General features: G+C 45.5%; 2 protein-coding genes across 3 annotated transcripts in view; both read left to right on the top strand.

Annotated features, from left to right (window-relative positions):
- LOC6590280 (rap guanine nucleotide exchange factor 4) overlaps positions 1 to 17,957 on the top strand; it is a 36,259-nt gene that overhangs the window by 9,478 nt on the left and 8,824 nt on the right. Inside the window, exons 1-2 of one of the 2 annotated variants that reach the window (XM_026986924.1) lie at positions 13,769 to 13,843; positions 15,559 to 15,705. In XM_026986924.1, coding sequence (XP_026842725.1) covers positions 13,784 to 13,843; positions 15,559 to 15,705 — 207 coding nt within the window. In that variant the 5' untranslated portion in view covers positions 13,769 to 13,783. Of the gene's footprint in view, positions 1 to 13,768; positions 13,844 to 15,558; positions 15,706 to 17,957 lie in introns of those variants that run through there. The other variant, XM_026986923.1, reaches the window with a different exon arrangement.
- Positions 8,164 to 9,881, top strand: LOC6590049 (cytochrome P450 6a2). The gene is made up of 2 exons (XM_002015486.2): positions 8,164 to 9,290; positions 9,359 to 9,881. Exons 1-2 carry the CDS (start codon positions 8,189 to 8,191, stop codon positions 9,775 to 9,777), a joined length of 1,521 nt encoding a protein of 506 aa, XP_002015522.1. The 5' UTR covers positions 8,164 to 8,188; the 3' UTR covers positions 9,778 to 9,881.

Raw genomic sequence — 17,957 nt, 5'->3', positions numbered from 1 at the left:
TGGCCATAAACGGAATGGCTATATGGAACGGAATGGCTATATCTATACAAAAATAAAGTGTAAACAGCTAGCGCGCGAAAAACGGCCTGTTCCGAGTGCAAGTTTTGCAATTGTTTATGCAATGCAATTGTGTTAAAAATTGATTACCTTCAGAGCGAAACAAAACAAAACAAAACAAAAGCAGCCGAAAGAAATTCCATTCAACAGCTGCCAGGCGTTCAAACCAAACAGGCTGTGGGGAAAGGAATAAAACGAGTAATGCCAACAATGGATGTAATTCAAAAGGTGATTCCATTCATTAAAATCGTGCGACCAGAGATACCCGAAAGGAAGTGCGGATACACACATTTCTGGTTAGTATTTGGCTTTGCCATACGCATACGCAGATATAGTGCTCTAGGTTCTTATCTGCGGTGTGGCTTCTTATCTGTTTCCGAATGCGGCTGACAACTGAGATACAACTGCGTTAATGCCATACGGCGATCGCGTATCCGAATCCGAATCAGAACCTCAGAACGGGTACCGGTACTGGTACATATTTCCAGTTGTGTGAGTGGGCAGATACTTCCGGTTAGATGATTAATGTGCATTCCAGCTGATTATTGCCCCAGACCCAGTCCAGTCCATCACGCCTCATTTCTCGCATCATCAATATGCATACATTTGAAATCTTTGGTAAATCGCTTAAATAATAATATAATGGCTGAGTGGAAACGATTTGCATAATTGATTAAAACATTTGCAAACGGCTGAACAGGACCAGACAGCAGACAGCAGATGGACCACTTTCGACAGCCATGGAGCCATCAAATCAATCGATTGGATCCAAAATAAATAAATACAAATATAACCACAAAATAAAAGGCAGAGTGGATGCGAACTGAATTGCCAGCGAGAGATGATTGATGATTGAGGGTGCTCTACAGGTTAGCCAAGAGCCAATAAAGTGCATAAATGAATACCCAAAGAGCAGAAGACCAGAAGACCAGAAGAGCAGGGGCATCATTATAACAAATGCAGATGAAATATTGATACTGACCCTGATGAAGAGATTTGCCCACAACAATCAAACACAAATGTATCTTTTGGAGTTGGTTGATTACTCCAAACCAGAAGGAATCTTTGAAGTAATCTCATTGGCTCTCCACAGGCCCTCGAGGCATGCTGCAGTCTGCGCTGGGAATAGGGTTAGGTGCCACAACCTTGACAAAGGTCAAAAGAGAGTCTTCGACTGCACGGAACACACCCAACACTCACACAACTGTGCACAATCTCCCTCTCACGTCTGGGGCACACATCAATTGCTAATAACGCTCATGTTTTTATACTTTTTATGGATCAATAAGTTCGGCGGCGTGCGTGCCACACAGGCAGCACGGGAAACAGAGGAACGAACACCTTCTCCAGAGATCAAGGCGCTTTTGATAATTTTTAACAGCTGTAGAGTGTGCGTGGGAGGATGGCTCTATAAACAGATATGCACACACTATGAGCATAAAGGTGTATCTCATTTATTTACGAGATTGCGGCATCCATTTCCATTCACTGCCATTCTGGGGCGAGTCCCCCCGCCCACTCTTCTTTCTGGCATTTTGAAAGTTTTTCCAGCTGACAAAAAAAGTTGAGACCATTTCTGCAATTTACATGAGCATGAAAAAGTTTGTAATTAAATAAGTTCAAAATGGTAAATGTACCATAAAAACGTGTATAAGCTCCACTTGAGTTGGAAAATTGAGTTTTCCCTTTGATAATGAAATGATAATTTAATTATCATACCTACAGTTGAGTCCTACTCATCTATCATGCCCCAATGGTGCATGAAGGAATATCTATGTATATTTGCTTCATTAGATACACTTGAATAGGGAGTTCGTGGGAAGCATTCGTGAAATTCCATCAAAATTCTCAAATTATGCAAATATTTCTGCTTATAATGTGATAAAGAACAGCGCACACAGAGATACACACTCACATTTACACACAAAATCAAACCCAAATGCAAACAAATTACGGGGAAAGTAAAGAAGCAGGGGCTAGAGATAGAGGATGGGGGATGGTAGATGGTACGACGTGCTTGTCATATAGTCGTTCACCCAAAAAAAATCCAAACGAGCCATATATGAGACATCACCTACACTGGATAATTTTTGCGGATATATGCACACTCTTACTAAAGGTATACTTGGTATGGGAAAAATAGAATAAACTATTGATTCACACAAAGTTCCTTTTCTTCAGAACATTGTCTAAAGTAAAAATCATCATTTGATTCAGTATGATATATGTATGTACATATATGTGTTCCTAAAGAAGAATTATTAGTCTCAAATATTTATTTTCAGAAATAACTTTTAAGGACACAATACAAATAAATATATTTTTCAAAAATATATAATAACATAAAATATAACAAATGCAATGTGATATATGTATACATATATGATAAATGGGATATATTGTAAATAAATAAATAGATACATCTCAAAGTACCATAGAATCTGTGGGAGCGTGGAACAGAGTGTTTCCAGCTTCGACTGGACTCTCCACCTTTTTTGATTCTCCTTTGGCAAATGGAGAATATTTTTAGCGTTCGACTCGGCCTCCATTTGTAGGCAACAGCAACAGAAACATCTCCAGAGCGAGGGGCGTTTTGAAATGTTGTTCTGTTGCTGCCCGCTTGCCATGGCAATAAGCTTAATGGCAGCATTTGATGTCGATTACCATAAATAATATGTTGGGGAAGAGATAAAAACTCGGAACACATGACTCGACAGACAGAAGGCGTTGAATTAGCCAGCCGAGACACCGGCACAGACACAGCCCGAGAGTCGACCTTGCCCCAGACACTTGTGGCAGAGTCCCCAAGTTCAGTGCTGGATGAAGATGAAATCTTTCTCGCCTTTTCCGCTTAGCTTATCGCAGTGGAAATTAGAAAAGCGAATTTCTCTTTCCAAGGCACTGGCACTGCTACTGCCACTGCCACTGCCACTGGCTCTTGTTTTTTCGCCACATAAAACTTTATGCAGCGAACAAAATCAATATTTGCACAATGAAGAATTTTTCAATTTGATTGCGAATGGTTGGAGATTTCTCTGACGTTCGTGTGTTTTTCCTCCCGTTTTGGGGTGTTCTTGATTTGCTTTTTTCAACTTTTCCATAAAAAAAAAATCGAGTTGAGTTCAGTTTCGCGTGCGAAATTGAGTTAAACAATATTCTTTTGACTCTTTCTTTTTTGTTGGTGCTCAGTTGTCGGCCAGGGCCACAAAGTTTGCTCGGCATGCGTTTTGCCCAAATTTACATTTCGGTGGCTTGTCGGCTGCTGTGTTAGTGCCGTGCCGTGCCGGATCCGAGCGCCGCAAAAAGGGGAAAAAAGCCAAGTGGAGTATAAGCCAAACCAGCAGCTACTTCAGCAGTGACAACTACAAAAGGCTGTTTTTTATACCCGATACTCAAAATGAGTATTGGGGTATATTAGATTTGTGGTAAAAGTGGATGTGTGTAACGTCCAGAAGGAATCGTTTCCGACCCCATAAAGTATATATATTCTTGATCAGCATCAATAGCCGAGTCGATTGAGCCATGTCTGTCTGTCCGTCTGTCCGTCCGTCCGTCTGTCCGTCTGTCCGTCCGTCCGTCCGTCCGTCTGTCCGTCTGTCCGTCCCCTTCAGCGCATAGTGCTCAAAGACTATAAGAGCTAGAGCAACGATGTTTTGGATCCAGACTTCTGTGATATGTCACTGCTACAAAAATATTTCAAAACTTTGCCCCGCCCACTTCCGCCCCCCGCCCCTGCGAAGATCTGTGGCATCCACAATTTCGACGATACGAGAAAACAAAAAACGCAGAATCGTAGAAGATGACTATATCTTTTAGATTGCAGAATCTGAATTGGATCGTATTATTATTATAGCCAGCATCACGAAAACAATTTAATTTTTTCTCGCCCTGTCTCTCTCTAACACACACGTAGCATAGGCGGCTTTGCTTAGAGTAAAACATTAGCGCCTGGATCTCAGAGACTATAAAAGCTAGAGCAACCAAATTTGGTATCCACACTCCTAGTATATCGGACCGAGACGAGTTTGTTTCAAAATTTCGCCACACCCCCTTCCGCCCCCGCAAAGGATGCAAATCTGGGGATATTCACAAATCTCAGAGACTATTAAAGCTCGAGTAACCAAATTTAGTATCCGCACTCCTGTTAGATCTCACTATAAAACGTATATCTCAAAATTTCGCCCCACCCCCTTCCGCCCCCACAAAGGACGAAAATCTGTTGCATCCACAATATTGCAGATTCGAGAAAACTAAAAACGCAGAATCATAGATAACGACCATATCTATCAGATTGCTGAATCTGGATCAGATCAGATCACTTTTATAGCCAGAAGGAACAAATCAATTTGCAGTGGCTACGCAGCGCCCGACGTCACGCTCAGACTGATTTTCTGTCTCTCTCGCACGCACTCTTTGTCGTGTCGTTTAATATTAGCGGCGTCTGCCGGAGGAGAGCCATACTGACTTAGTATCGGGTATAACTGTAGAGTTGCGGTGTCCGCAGCAACTCACAACGTTCCCCCTCGTTTTTTTTATAAAGTCAGTGTTTATTTTTTGTGTTATTTCCCCTCTTTGTTGCCTCATGACCATAAAGGGCGTACGTATCTGCGACTCTGGGATCTAGTTAAAGTTCTGCTTATGGCTGTGGGCCGAAACAAGTTTGGCGAAAAAGGGAACGCCGACCAGCACACTCAATGAGACTGATGGACACCCAATACCCTCCGTTTTGGCACAAATTCAAATTCGTTGGAATAATTTCTGTTGTTTATTTATGTATTAATCCGTTTATATTTTCGCCCATCAGTGGCGTAAAACTGCAGCATTACGGGTTTTGGCTTCAGTCGGGAAGAGCTGCAACCCAGACCTGGCTCCTGGCTGATGGCTCCTGGCTCCCGCTGTTCCGGATGTGGCCAGAGGACAGTCAAAGCATATCGATTTTCCTCCTGCCACGTGCCTCGGGCCATGTGTGTCCGCATGTGCGCTGCGCTGCTGTTTATGCCGCAGGGTCCGCATCGTGTTTATGGGTTGTGGGTCCAATAAAAATTGTGTTAATGCTGGGGGCTGCGAGTGCCTAGACCGTGCCAGCATAATGAATATTATTATGCTGATTTTTTCTGGCCCATTTACCTCTTCCTCTTCTTCGCCACTCCCACTCTTTCTATCACTCGTTTCTGGTTCTGTTCTGCTTAGCCTTTATTTTGATAATGTTGCTTTAATATTTCATTACAAATGGCTTTGTCATTTATTTGCCTGAAGCTTTGATGGCCTGCGGAGTTGCTTGTTAGACGACGGTTCGCTTTGTGGGCTTCTGTATTCAGCGCACAAAAGGCAATTTCGGTTTAAAATACGCATCCGTGGAGCCATCGGCAAACATACACGACTTTTTCGAGCGGGCTTTTTATCACCTCTCGTAAAAATAAAACTCTCTTTTCAGGCTGCTGCTCGGCTTCCATTCCGTTCCACCGTTGCTGCAACAGCATAAAGCCACAGTTTGCAGCACGGCCTGACAATTTGTGTCATCCCCGTGTGATGGACTGGACACCGGTTGACACTGACACATTGACCCAGCACTTGTCGATGCAATCAGCCGAGAGAGTCTTTATGGCCCCTGCTTTGGGCCGAAGATGGAATTTTATTCCGGGGCTGAGAAAATCCGCCTCGAATCGATAGCTCCTCCGACATCCCATTCCCAGCTACCACACACATGCCACGCAATCAGAACAGCAGATATGTCAAACGAGAAATTCAATCAGCATTCGTAAGAAGCATCCTGCTGCTCCTTGTGCCTTGTGCTCGATTGTGATTGCAATGAACTTGTCAGGCAGCCGGCTGAGGTTGAAGAATCCCTCATAGGGAATCGGAATTGTCGATTGTCGGCTGTCATACAGTGACAGAACGGAATACGCATACGGACAGCTAATTGTCTGTGCCCTCTGAGGCGGCTGTAATTGCAATAAATCTCTTTAAGGACGAACCCTGCCCCGCACTCGGGAAGCTTAAAGCCTATTATAATTTTACCATCCACATGACGATGATGATTGCGGCGGGATGCGATGACTGAAGGACCGCTTCTTCCGTCTGTGGCGGAAGCAGGAATTTCCCCTTCTTTATGGCTGTGAGGGTTCGTGTGTGGGCCTGTATGAGTATTGATGTAAAAGATTTGTCCTGTCCGTCCTTTCCCTACGTTTTCTTTGGGCTCTTTTTTGGAAAATCAGCTTCTTCGTGGATGGAGAGGATTTCTTATTGTGATTTACATAATGTATGCGTGTACGGGCGACATCATTTTGTCGCTTTACAGGAAATGCACAAACTCGACTTGCCTCCTCTGCCCCACGAGATTTGTTTATATTGCCTGACATCCCAGACACGCATAAGACTAATTTATTCAGGGCACAGCGCACTCGAACACACACCCCACGAAAGGAGGGGAGACGCGACCCCTTCCCTAGACGGTATTTGCATCTGAAAGAACTGTCTTTGGGGTTAACACCTCTGCAGACCAAACAATTAGCTGGCTGTTTACATGAAGTCTCCGAGAGGCTGGACCAGCATCCCAAATTAGCTAGACTGTCCCCCCCTGACGACGACAACAACAGCAACAAAAACAGTAGTAAAACAGTACCATCCGCAGTGGCAGTTTCAGGGGGCAGGGCCAGTGGCAGTGGCAGAAGCATCAGCATCAGCAGTCAGATGTCGGCTTATAGAGCCCTCGAGACCTTTCCTAAAGAACCAGCATTGTGTGCGCCTCCAGCGTGATGGGTTCTTTGTGTGTGCTTCGTGGCTTCTTCTGGTCTGGTCTGGTCTGGTCTGGTCTGGTGTGGGATTCTTCTGCTGCACTTTAGTCGCATTTAGATTTGCATTTTATTTAGTCAGAGACTCAGGCATTCCATTTCTTCCCACTGCGGTTCTTCAATGGCCCCTTTGTTTCTGTGTTTTTTGTTTGGCTCTTCATTATGCAAAGAAGGCTTCGCCTCGTCTCTGGGCTGCTTTTTCGCATGGCACTCACATAGTCAGAGTGTATACTCCGCATGTACATACAATATAAAATATTGTGACACATGTGGGGGCCGAGGCTGTGGGGCTCAAGGTCAAGCTGCAAGGACTCGAGCATTAAGCAGACGATAAAACTGGATCCAACTGGTGCACTTTTTCACGCCAGAGAGACTGGACCGGGGGGAATTGGTGAAATACGAGTTTAAGTGTCAGCTGAACATCCATTTATACCTCAGGAGCACTTGCAGCAGTAGCTGCGGCAATGACAGCTGAGGCCACCACTGGACTTGCACCACGCCAACGAAGGGGGAGGAGGACAGAAGCGCCAATAATTCACACGAACCTATAAGTTATACAGGAGACACAAGGTCAATCAGTCCTCCACCTACCTCCCCCCTCCCTTTACTTCAAGGAGGAAAATAAAATCTCTCTAATCGCGTTAAAGTCCCCTTTCCTTAGCTCGACGGAAAGGAAATCAAGGGATGCACAACCTAATCGGCTTACAGGAGTCGCGGTTAAACAGAGACGCAGTCCGGGGACTTTTAAATGTAAATCGACGATAAGGAAAACTACCGTTTATGTGCTGCTGGTGCATGCTGCATTATAGACATATGTACATATGTACTTCACAACACTGTTAATATTTGGCAACGCTGGGAAGTGTGTATCAACCTGATTTGAATTCGCAATGTTGTTATTTGTTTGATAATTCTATACAATTATAGTCAACAAGAGATAAAACGCCTCATTTGTAGAATACTAATTTTGAGGGAGTGCGACCGGTTTTTGTTTAACAACAATCTTGCTATCGCTTGCTGATATTCTTTCCTATTTCTATGTCTCTGTAGCAGCCAAGAGAGTGGCTCTCTTGGGAAACACTCTTAGGTCTCTAGAGTTCCTTATTGAGCAGTGCCAGCACTATCTCTGGCGCTGTAATCGTGACTTCTAAAACAGGTATTTTCGGCATATCACGCTGATACTTAGTTTTAATCTCATATAATACGTTTGTTTGTTTGCGTGTTTGTATATTTGTTGGGCTGGGAGAGTCTTTAAAGACTGCTCGAAAATGCTGAGTATCGTTCATTAGTTCGGCGGTAGCTGAAAGCCACACTTCGCAAAACGGAAAAAGTTGTACAAAATGTTGATATTGATTTACTTGGTGATCGCCGTCGGTTCGCTGGTAGCGTATTTATTGCATCGCAATTTCCAGTACTGGAAGCGCAAGGGAGTGCCCCACGATCCGCCCCACCCGTTCTACGGCAACCTGGTGGGCTTCCGCAAGAACCGAGTGATACACGATATTTTCTATGACTACTACAACAAGTTTCGGACCAGCGGCAGCCCCTTCGTGGGCTTCTTCTTTCTGCAGAAGCCAGCGGCCTTCATCGTCGACACGAAGCTGGCCAAGAACATATTGATCAAGGATTTCTCCAACTTTGCCGATCGCGGACAGTTCCACAACGAGCGGGACGATCCGCTGACCCAACATTTGTTCAACCTGGATGGCAAACGCTGGAAGGAGCTGCGCCAGCGACTGTCGCCCACCTTCACCTCGGGCAAAATGAAGCTAATGTTTCCAACGGTGATCAAAGTGTCCGAGGAGTTTGCGAGTGTGATGGAGGAGCAGGTGCCTCCGACCCAGGGTGGGGCCATTATAGAGATCAAGGAGATGATGGCCAGATTCACCACCGATGTGATCGGCACCTGTGCCTTTGGCATCGAGTGCAACACCCTGCGCACGCCCGTGACAGACTTCCGCACCATGGGACAGAAGGCGTTCACAGAGCTCAGGCATGGCCAGCTGCTCACGTTCTTCATCTTCAGTTTTCCGAAGCTGGCCCGGAGGCTAAGGATGCGTATAATGCCCGAGGACGTGCACCAGTTCTTCATGCGCCTGGTGAACGACACTGTGGCCGTGAGGGAAAAGGAGAACTTCAAGCGCCACGACTTCATGGACATGCTGATCGAGATAAAGCAGAAGGGTAGCGTCACCCTCGAAAATGGAGAGGTGATGAAGGCCATGGACATTGGGGAATTGGCCGCCCAAGTGTTTGTGTTCTATTTGGCCGGCTTCGAGACCTCCTCCTCGACCATGAGCTACTGCTTCTACGAGCTGGCCCAGCACCAGGACATACAGGACAAGCTGCGAAGCGAAGTGCTGACTGTTCTCGCCGAGCACGATGGCAAGCTGACGTACGAGTGTGTCAAGGAAATGCGCTACTTGGATCAGGTCTTCTCAGGTCGGTTCCACTTCTCTTCAACTGCCTCCACAGTCACGTTTGTAACTCCTTCCGATATGCCCCTCTAGAAACCCTGCGCTTGTACACTCTAGTGCCCCACCTGGAACGCAGGGCTCTCAGCGACTATGTGGTGCCCGGTCATCCCGATTTGGTGATTGAGAAGGACACCCAGATCATCATACCCGCCTGTGCCTACCACCGCGACGAGAATCTCTATCCCGATCCCCTCCGATTCGATCCGGACCGCTTCTCGGCCGAGCAAGTGGCCGCCCGCGACTCCGTGGAGTGGTTGCCCTTCGGCGATGGCCCCCGCAACTGCATTGGAATGCGCTTTGGCCAGATGCAGGCTCGCATCGGCATGGCCCAGCTCCTCAGCAGATTCAAGCTATCGCTCTGCGACAAGACAGAAATACCCTTGAAATATGAGCCCAAATCGTTCGTTTTGGGCTCAATCGGTGGCATCTACTTGCGCCTGGAACGGATCTGAGCTTCTGTTCAAGCTTTAAAGCCGTAGAAATTAATAGCCGCCAAGAAATGTAAATGTCCGTTGCATCATCGATAGATAAATATAGTCAACTAGTTGTACGATAACAAGCGCGTTTCACACTTGAATTTCGTGCTCCTAAAGTGCGTTCGGGCTGAAGTAATCGTAATTTCTCACCCGGCCACGGCCATTGTGCTGCCAGAGTCAATGACTCTCTTCTGCACGGGCTGAGGTAAATTAATTAATATTCCCAGACGCTCACATGCTTTGCATACCACATGCCACACTCAGGGGGCTGCTGCTGCTACTGCTGCTCCACCATTACATTGCAAACCCCAAATTAAAATATGGCTCTGGAGCATGCAACACGAGCCGGCTAATTGAGGTAGGGCTGTGGCTGGCTTTTAAAGAGCCAGCATTTAAAGGGGAATAATAACACTACAACGTTTGAAGAGTGAACGGCACGGTTCAATGACGTCGTCTAGTGGCGATGAGATAATTTTAATGGCCAAACTTGTTACGCCAGCTTATCTGTGTATATCTATGTATACAGTATGTTTTACACTGGCATCGTCGCTCAGCGATCGTCTACCCTTACAGGGGATATTACACTACACACATACATCTTCCCCAGACTAAATATAATTTCGTATCTAATCTACTTGAGCTCTATATCAAACAACTGCGTAGGGAACGATAAGCATTCAATTTTAAAATTTCATTATGATTCAAATATATTTCATTTTTATGTTAAGTATATTTTAATATATTTATGCTTAGATCAAAGTACATTTAATTTATTTTCACTGTGTTCACTACCGAATATATAATCTAAATATTCAATTTTTCAGTAGGTGTCCTAATGCAGAATTTGGAAGGGTATTGAAAGCTTTGATCCACCAACAATACTTTCTCGTTGGCAACCGAACGGGCTATCTCTGTTCTGTGTACATAGAAGACTTCTTGTCATTTACTGAATTGTTTCTGCCTAAATTAACTCTGCTGTGATAATGGTCCTAGTTAAATGAAGACATTACCTACTGCAAATCTATCCTCAAGCTATCGTTAGAGATTAATACGCCACATGGCAATATGATTGGCAATTCAATGTATTCAATGAATACTCAATGGTGAAATAATTATTAGAGTACTATTTTTGAGACACAAATACGTTTGTTTGTGTTTATTGAAAGTTCTGAAATCCCTGAGAACAACATGGAAATCGTTTTCCGCTCGCAGTTTGTCTGCGAAAGTTTGTTCCGCTTGAGGAACTTTTGTTATTTACATTTCGATTGAATGATTCCTTCGGTATGCAATCGGTATATGACAGGAATCGGGCATGGGGAATGGGGAACGGGGAACGGAGATCGGGGAATGGGGCAATGCCATCAGAACTATTCCTTTGCTCGGCTCCTTCGCCCTGAGCGTTTCCTTTGCACTTTGCATACTTTGGGGCGCATTAGCAGGACGCCCCGAATTGCCTGACAGAAGCAGACGAGCGAGGACTCCGTTCGGGATCCTTTTTTCGTTCTTTATATTTGCATATATTCAAATGAGAATTTTTCACATATTCGGTTCATTTTTTGCCAGGAAAATGGGCAAAAAAGAAGAAGCTGGGGAAAGAAGGGGAAATCCGCTTTATGGGTCAGCCAGCTTGGTGCGTACTCAAAGTGTTTTTTCCCCGCTCATTTGGATTAATAAAGTTGCAAGAACTTTTTTAATGATGCTACAGGCGCAGGTGGGGCCGAATGTTTATCTATGTTTATATCATCGCCACATGCAACCCGTGGAAAATGAGGCAGCGGCTGGGAAAACTGGGGACGTGCACGTGCAACCGGCAGTTCTTGAATGGGCTCGACTCTAACGGTTGACAGCATTAAATGTAATTTTATAAAAATAAAAATAATTATCTCCCCTACGGTGGAGATCATTAACTTGTTATCAAATGAACTGGAAACTCTCTTTTGTCTGTGGTAATTCATTGAATCATTAACCTGTTAAAAACCACACAAACAGCACAAACATTGCAAATTAATTAATGATGGCCTAATTAGCATAATTAATTAGACAAACGAATGGAACGGACTGATTTATTTTGACACCTCGAAAACAGTGAGGGAAATATCTGCAGCTTTTGTGCCGTACGTACCGCTGCCCACTCATTTTGAGCAGTCATTGACTTGGTCCGGAGCATTACCTTCACCGTAGGAGGGCCAAGCGAAATACTCGTAATTACTAGCCCCAGCAGAAACGACGGACGGCGGACGGCGGACTGCGGACAATTGCGGTCCGGGTAAAAAAAAAAAAATAAAGAAAGCCCTACCGAACAAAACTACAAACAAAAAATAAAAAAGATGAAATAAAAGTGTCAAGGTTATTCAACCTGAACATTGAAATACTTAACGTTGGCTGTTGCTATTTAGAGCAAGCCAGTTTTCATGGGAAAATCTCGCACTGCTTGCAGCATCTGGCTGGAAGCTTTGCTCATCCGAAATTCCATTAGCAGGAGCATCCTAAAAACAAGTCATTCGTAAGACCATGCCCCAAAGTCGGCTCCACACTCTTGTTTGCCCAACGGAGTTGGTCAGAGTGGATTGCAATGCGAGGCAAGTTGCAGCAGTATGGGAAGCCACTGCCTCTGCCACAGCAACAGTCGAAACTGCCCCTGCAACATACGGCAGAGCCCTGCTGCAACGGACGGAAGCGTGCTCATATGTGCGTGAAAAGTTTTCCAAGCGCGCAGCCCAACAAAAGGTCCCCATGGAGTGGACATTTGGGCAGCAGTCACCACTGCTGTGACGCACATGGGTGCCAGCGATATGGGTTCGGTGTCGCTATCGGAGTGGCTGTGGATGTGGGCTTGGTCTTGCTCTTGGTCTAGGGCCTGAGCTCTGGCTTAATTGCATTTCGCTTGGCGTGCATGCATCAAACGACAGCAATGTTCGTCAAAGGCGGCTAAACTGGGTGGGAAGAGGAAAAGTGTCAACAGATCCACGAATTTGAGATGCTCTTCCACGCTCAAAACTTCCTCACCAATAGGAGGCAAGAGCACACTTTGCAATTGAAGGGGCAAAGATTCAATCAATAATACATTATTTAGGTGCCCATCAAGAACGTGGCCTTCTTTTCGTGCGTTTTAGCCAGCTCGACTTCACATAGTGATTATTGCGTCATTGATCAAATTAGAATGTCGTCCACTGGGGGCTGACCACTGGGCATTGAGTACATTGAGATACCAATACGAGTATGACATCAATGGGCCATTGAGCTGTCATCGCTTCGAACGCTCCACTTAGCCGGCGGTCTTCTGGGCCTTTGTTGCTGCTGTTGGCCACACATCAGCAACTGCCAGCCCAGAGTTGCACAAAAGAGCAGACAGACAGTACATGTGTGCACACATGCAACAGTTTCTCGCCAGCTGGCTGCCTCACACGGGGGCATCATCCGTTGGCGTGCTCCAACTCCAATTTCAGTTTGCTTTGCGACGCGACGCCGCGCGGTTCATCGAAAGACCCTGCGAAAGACCCAAAGAGCTGCTGGAAGTGGATGTGGATGTGGATGTGAATGGGGATGGCAGTGTGTAGCTCCAATTGAAAGTGGTACGCGCTGAAATATGAAAAAATAAGAAATGAAAAAGTAATAATAATAAAACACTCGTAGCTTGGTAGTAAAGAGTACATATAGCCCGCTCTGAGACACGCTTCCATGTCATTTATCAACGGTCGCATAAGGTGCCCCTCTCGGCCCAGAAATGTTTGGCCACACTTTCGGCAGCGCGTGCCTCGTGCCCATAACTAGTGGCAAGTCTCTTTGTTGACCTCACGTCGCAATCGATTCGCAATCGAGTAGCAACCCACCGAAATGGTACATAACACTCCGGTATCCAATTTGCATTTGGCCAATGCTGTTTGTGTGTGCTTTTTCCATTGAATATTCCATCTATGCAAGAAGTGTCGCTGGAAAAAAACTAAAACTATAGTTGAATCAAGCGACAGCAGGACACAGGATCATGTTGTTCCGTCGCAGTTGTACCTACAACGTGGAGCAATCAACGCGGCATTATGCGAAGGTAAAACATGGCGTTGCATACCCCGAATAAATGTGGCAGCACCAACTGCAGCAAATGTACGTTATGGTTACATATGGTTGTGGATAATCGTATCATTATGTAAGGGATTAGCGTAGTAGCGTAGCTGAGAGAGTGTGTAATCTATGGCACACTTCGATACAGACCTTTACTGCTTATAGCCTTCACCGCTCTCCATTGGCAGCACAATCAAACCAAATGAGTATTCAACCCACCAAAGAGATAATCAAGGGCTAGTTAGTGGGCTTGAAAGATGGAGATGGGAGCTACACTTCATCACATGTTAATCTGTTCAAATGCAGATACGTTTCCGTTTGTTGCTTTGGAAACAGGTAGATCAAGCTCAAGTACCCCTCCACTGCCATTACTCCCACTCCAAAAGATACTCCACACTGTTGAGCTAGTCGGAGAGCTCCCGGAGTATCTTTCACTTTACACTTGATCAATTTATACGACTATTTATAAAAATTACAAAATTACATCACAGACAAACGCCCCTCATCCCACAAAATTTGTTATCCCCTTGCGACGCGCACAGCTTTTTTAAAATATTTTTGTTTGGACTGGAAATTGAATTCAATTCTCGGCGGCTTAGGGAAATTACAAAAAGGGAAATACTCGGGGATAAATTGTTGCTTTTCCTGCTTTTCCTCTTTTTCGTTCCGTTTCGATTCGTTCCCTCCCTCTCTCTCTCTCTCTCTCTCTCTCTCTTCTCCATCTTTCTCCATCCATCCGTCTGTGGCTGTGTCTGTGGGTCAACTGTTAATGCTGCAATAAATTAGAAAGCAATCAAATTTAATGTGGCCAAAAGAAGGCGCGACGTTAGAGAAGACAAAGACGAAGACCCAGAGCAAGCCCAAGTATTTTTGTGACGCTTGTCAAAAAACAAAAGCTCCAATAAATCAACAAGAAAAGCGAATGAAATTTCCGGGCTGCTTTTGGACACAAAAAGAAACCAACGGCGGCAAATAGCATTTGTAATTAAACACACAGTGGGAATTAATTAAATAATATTTTACGGGCTTGCTTTTGCGCGGTGTAATAACTGTAAACGCACACATACATACACGAAATGCTGGGGTAATGCGAGTTTAACTAATTCCGCGGTGGCGCTGTAGTCAGCCCTGTTTTAAGCCAATTACATGGCAGGGCGGCTCTCGCTCCTGAAATTAGGCTGCGAGGGCCCTCGGGCCAAGAACCTGTGTTTCTTGTGGGAAAACAAGCAAGCAAACAAGCGGCAGAGCCAGCTAAGAACAACAGCCAGCACCAGCACCAAGAGGGCAGGACAGCACCGATGCAAACTCGAGTTGGTAATTGAAAATGTCATTGCAATGCTGCTGCGGTTAGACAACACTCAGCAGCTCCGAGCACTGAGCTCTGGGTTTTGAGCTCTGAGCCACGGTTATTGCTTTGGTTGACAGACAGTTGGTGGCGTGGCATATCCGCAGTTGTTTCCGTTGTTTTTTGGGAATGGGTAAGCCACAGTACCATCCACAAAGCCCCCCGCCACAAGCAAATTGCAGTCGTATCTGCTAATTGTGTAAGAAACCAAGGAGAACGACCAGGCCAGGGGGCCACAAAGTGTTTAAACTGCACAGATACTTAGTGCACACTCTCCAGTACAGACTTATGCCACTTCAAGGTACTGTTTCTCCTGCTGCATCTAACCCGAATCCACTGGCTTTATTTATTTACAGAGCTCCGTAACATTGTGCAACCTGGGTGTGGGCGCCACGTTTGGGGAGACCATACTGCACGACTTGCCACGCGATAGCACCGTCGTGACGAAGACAACCTGCGAGCTGCTGCGCGTCGAGCAGCAGGATTTTCGACTCATTTGGGAGGTAAGTTCCTAACATACAATTCAATTCCCTTCTTTCTTGCGCACTTTTAACCACATCAAAAAGGAGCAGTCGCTCATCAAATCCACCTCCAGACAGCCCTCCTTTGCCTTCATGTTAATGAGCATCTGTGATGGATGATGCATGACTCAAATGATATTCAGATTCATGTGGCAGAGCAGCGTCCTGGCATACATATTTGCGGCATGCCTTCGTCAGTGCCGAAAGTATTTAATTAAAATTTCAATTAACATTTAATGATGCTCGCCGGTCCCGACCCCGACCCGGACCCCGACCCGTCTAACAGCTTTTTCCTAATGAACCGCCTCGCAGTCCTAAGCCCGAACACATGCCGGCAGCTCTGAGCCCTCAGTGTTAAGTGCCCCTGGCTCTGGCTCTGTGTCTGGCTCTGGCTCTGGCTAGGAGTAGCAGTCGGAGCAGGTGGGAGGGGGAATTAAGCCAAGGTGCTCTTGTGGGCCAAGTAGTTTATTCTATGTTGTCTCTGTTTATGTGCGGCAAATGGCATTACAATGTAATGATAGGCTTATGGCAATGCATCATTCATGTTCGTTTCCATGTTCATGTTGCATGTCCTGGCCGCGTTAGCGTCTATGCTTGCCAGGACCCAAGGGAAATTCGCTCAAGTACAAGCGATAATTAAATGGAACTAACTACATTCATACTTACATATATACATATACATATGTATATAATATTTCCTACACCTATCAGCAGTGTACAATTCGAAGCAATATCAATAGAATATCAATCGGAATTTGACTTAGTCAAGCCACAGGATTTGAATGTACTTACGGCTATAGCAATGGGATGGGATTGGTTTCCTTTTCCCCCCAGAGCGGGAGGCTTACTTCTGGCAAATAGTAAATGTTTGAACTGCACACAAAATGCACTGCAAGAAACGAGATTAATGCAGCCGAAATAATGGAGGGACTCTTCTCCTTCTCCAAAGTGGAAAATTCAATTACATTTCACCTGAGGGTTTCCTTACTTTTGTCAGTGTAAAAATGCAAAATTTCTCTGTAAATTCGGAACCCTCACTAACAATACCATTTTTGGGGCAGCTGAGGGAGGGGAACCCCCAAAAAGTCATCCCTAAAGGCACGCACAAAAGGTATAAACCACAGGAGCACACACATGTAGGGCGCCCATTCAGGGGCGGACAGAATGAATGAATGTATATTTACCTTATTTCTCACAAAAGAAAGAGAGAGAAAAACGAGCTGGAGGAAAACCTCAAATTGGGGCATATACTATTTTGCAACATTATGCCAACATTGGCTAACCCAAAAGCAACACAAGTGGTTAGTGGAAAGAGGGAGTGGCAGCGTGGCAGCGTGGCAGCGTGGCAGAGCGGCAGAGAGGGTGAGCGATAACAAAGTAGCTGCGACAGCAGGGCCACCACATATCACGTATACGCAGTGTGCAACAATGGAGTGAAAGTGGAAGCTGCCACTGCTGCACCATCATCAGTAGTAGTCGTACCAGCAGCAGCCATAAAAATGTTGGAAACTGGGGAATTCCCTCGCTCTGCGTTCAGTTCTCTGAACTGCGTAAATGCGATAAAATCCGGGGGGCGGCGAGGGCGATGGCAAGGGCGAGGGCGAGGAAAATTGAAAAGGAGTAAGTAAAATGTATATACTCGTACGGAGTATACTCGATATAACCTTTCGTTTTTCGCGGGAACTTGTATTCTCCGCCTGGTCCTGGTCCTGGTCCTGGTCCTGGTCCTAGTCGAGTGTTTGATTTGTGCACAAATATTTACCCGACTGGAGGGCAAATTGAAAATGTCAGATAAAGCAATTGTCGACCCATATGGTAGACCATGACCGGGTAAGTGGAGAAAATAGAATTTCGGGCTAATTAACGGTCTCATTTCGATCCCAGCTAAAAATGGCAGCAGAGCAGCAATCGACCAGCATCCAATGGCAGCCAATTATACCGGACAAGACTCGAAGCACTCGTAATGCGATTGGACAAGTCGTGTCGAGTCGAGTCGAGACCAACTGAATTCAATTGCAATTGTAATTGCAATTGGATCGGGTTCCGTTCGTTGGGACAAGTTTGGGTTTGGTTTCCAGGCTGCAGCCTCATTTACTGCCAGCCAGGAGGATGTTAGTTGTGGCGCAATCAATGGCGGATATTGCACTCGCCTCTTGCGGTAAATGTGGCATAGCGCTATTGAAGAGTTATACTTTGAATGCGGCTTTCAATTGCTTTTCAATTTCAATGCCATT

The sequence above is a fragment of the Drosophila persimilis genome, unplaced genomic scaffold, assembly GCF_003286085.1.
Source record: "Drosophila persimilis strain 14011-0111.01,24,50 unplaced genomic scaffold, DperRS2 tig00000002-arrow-pilon, whole genome shotgun sequence".
Classification (NCBI taxonomy): Eukaryota; Metazoa; Arthropoda; class Insecta; order Diptera; family Drosophilidae; genus Drosophila; species Drosophila persimilis.
This window is presented reverse-complemented; position numbering and strand designations above follow the sequence as displayed.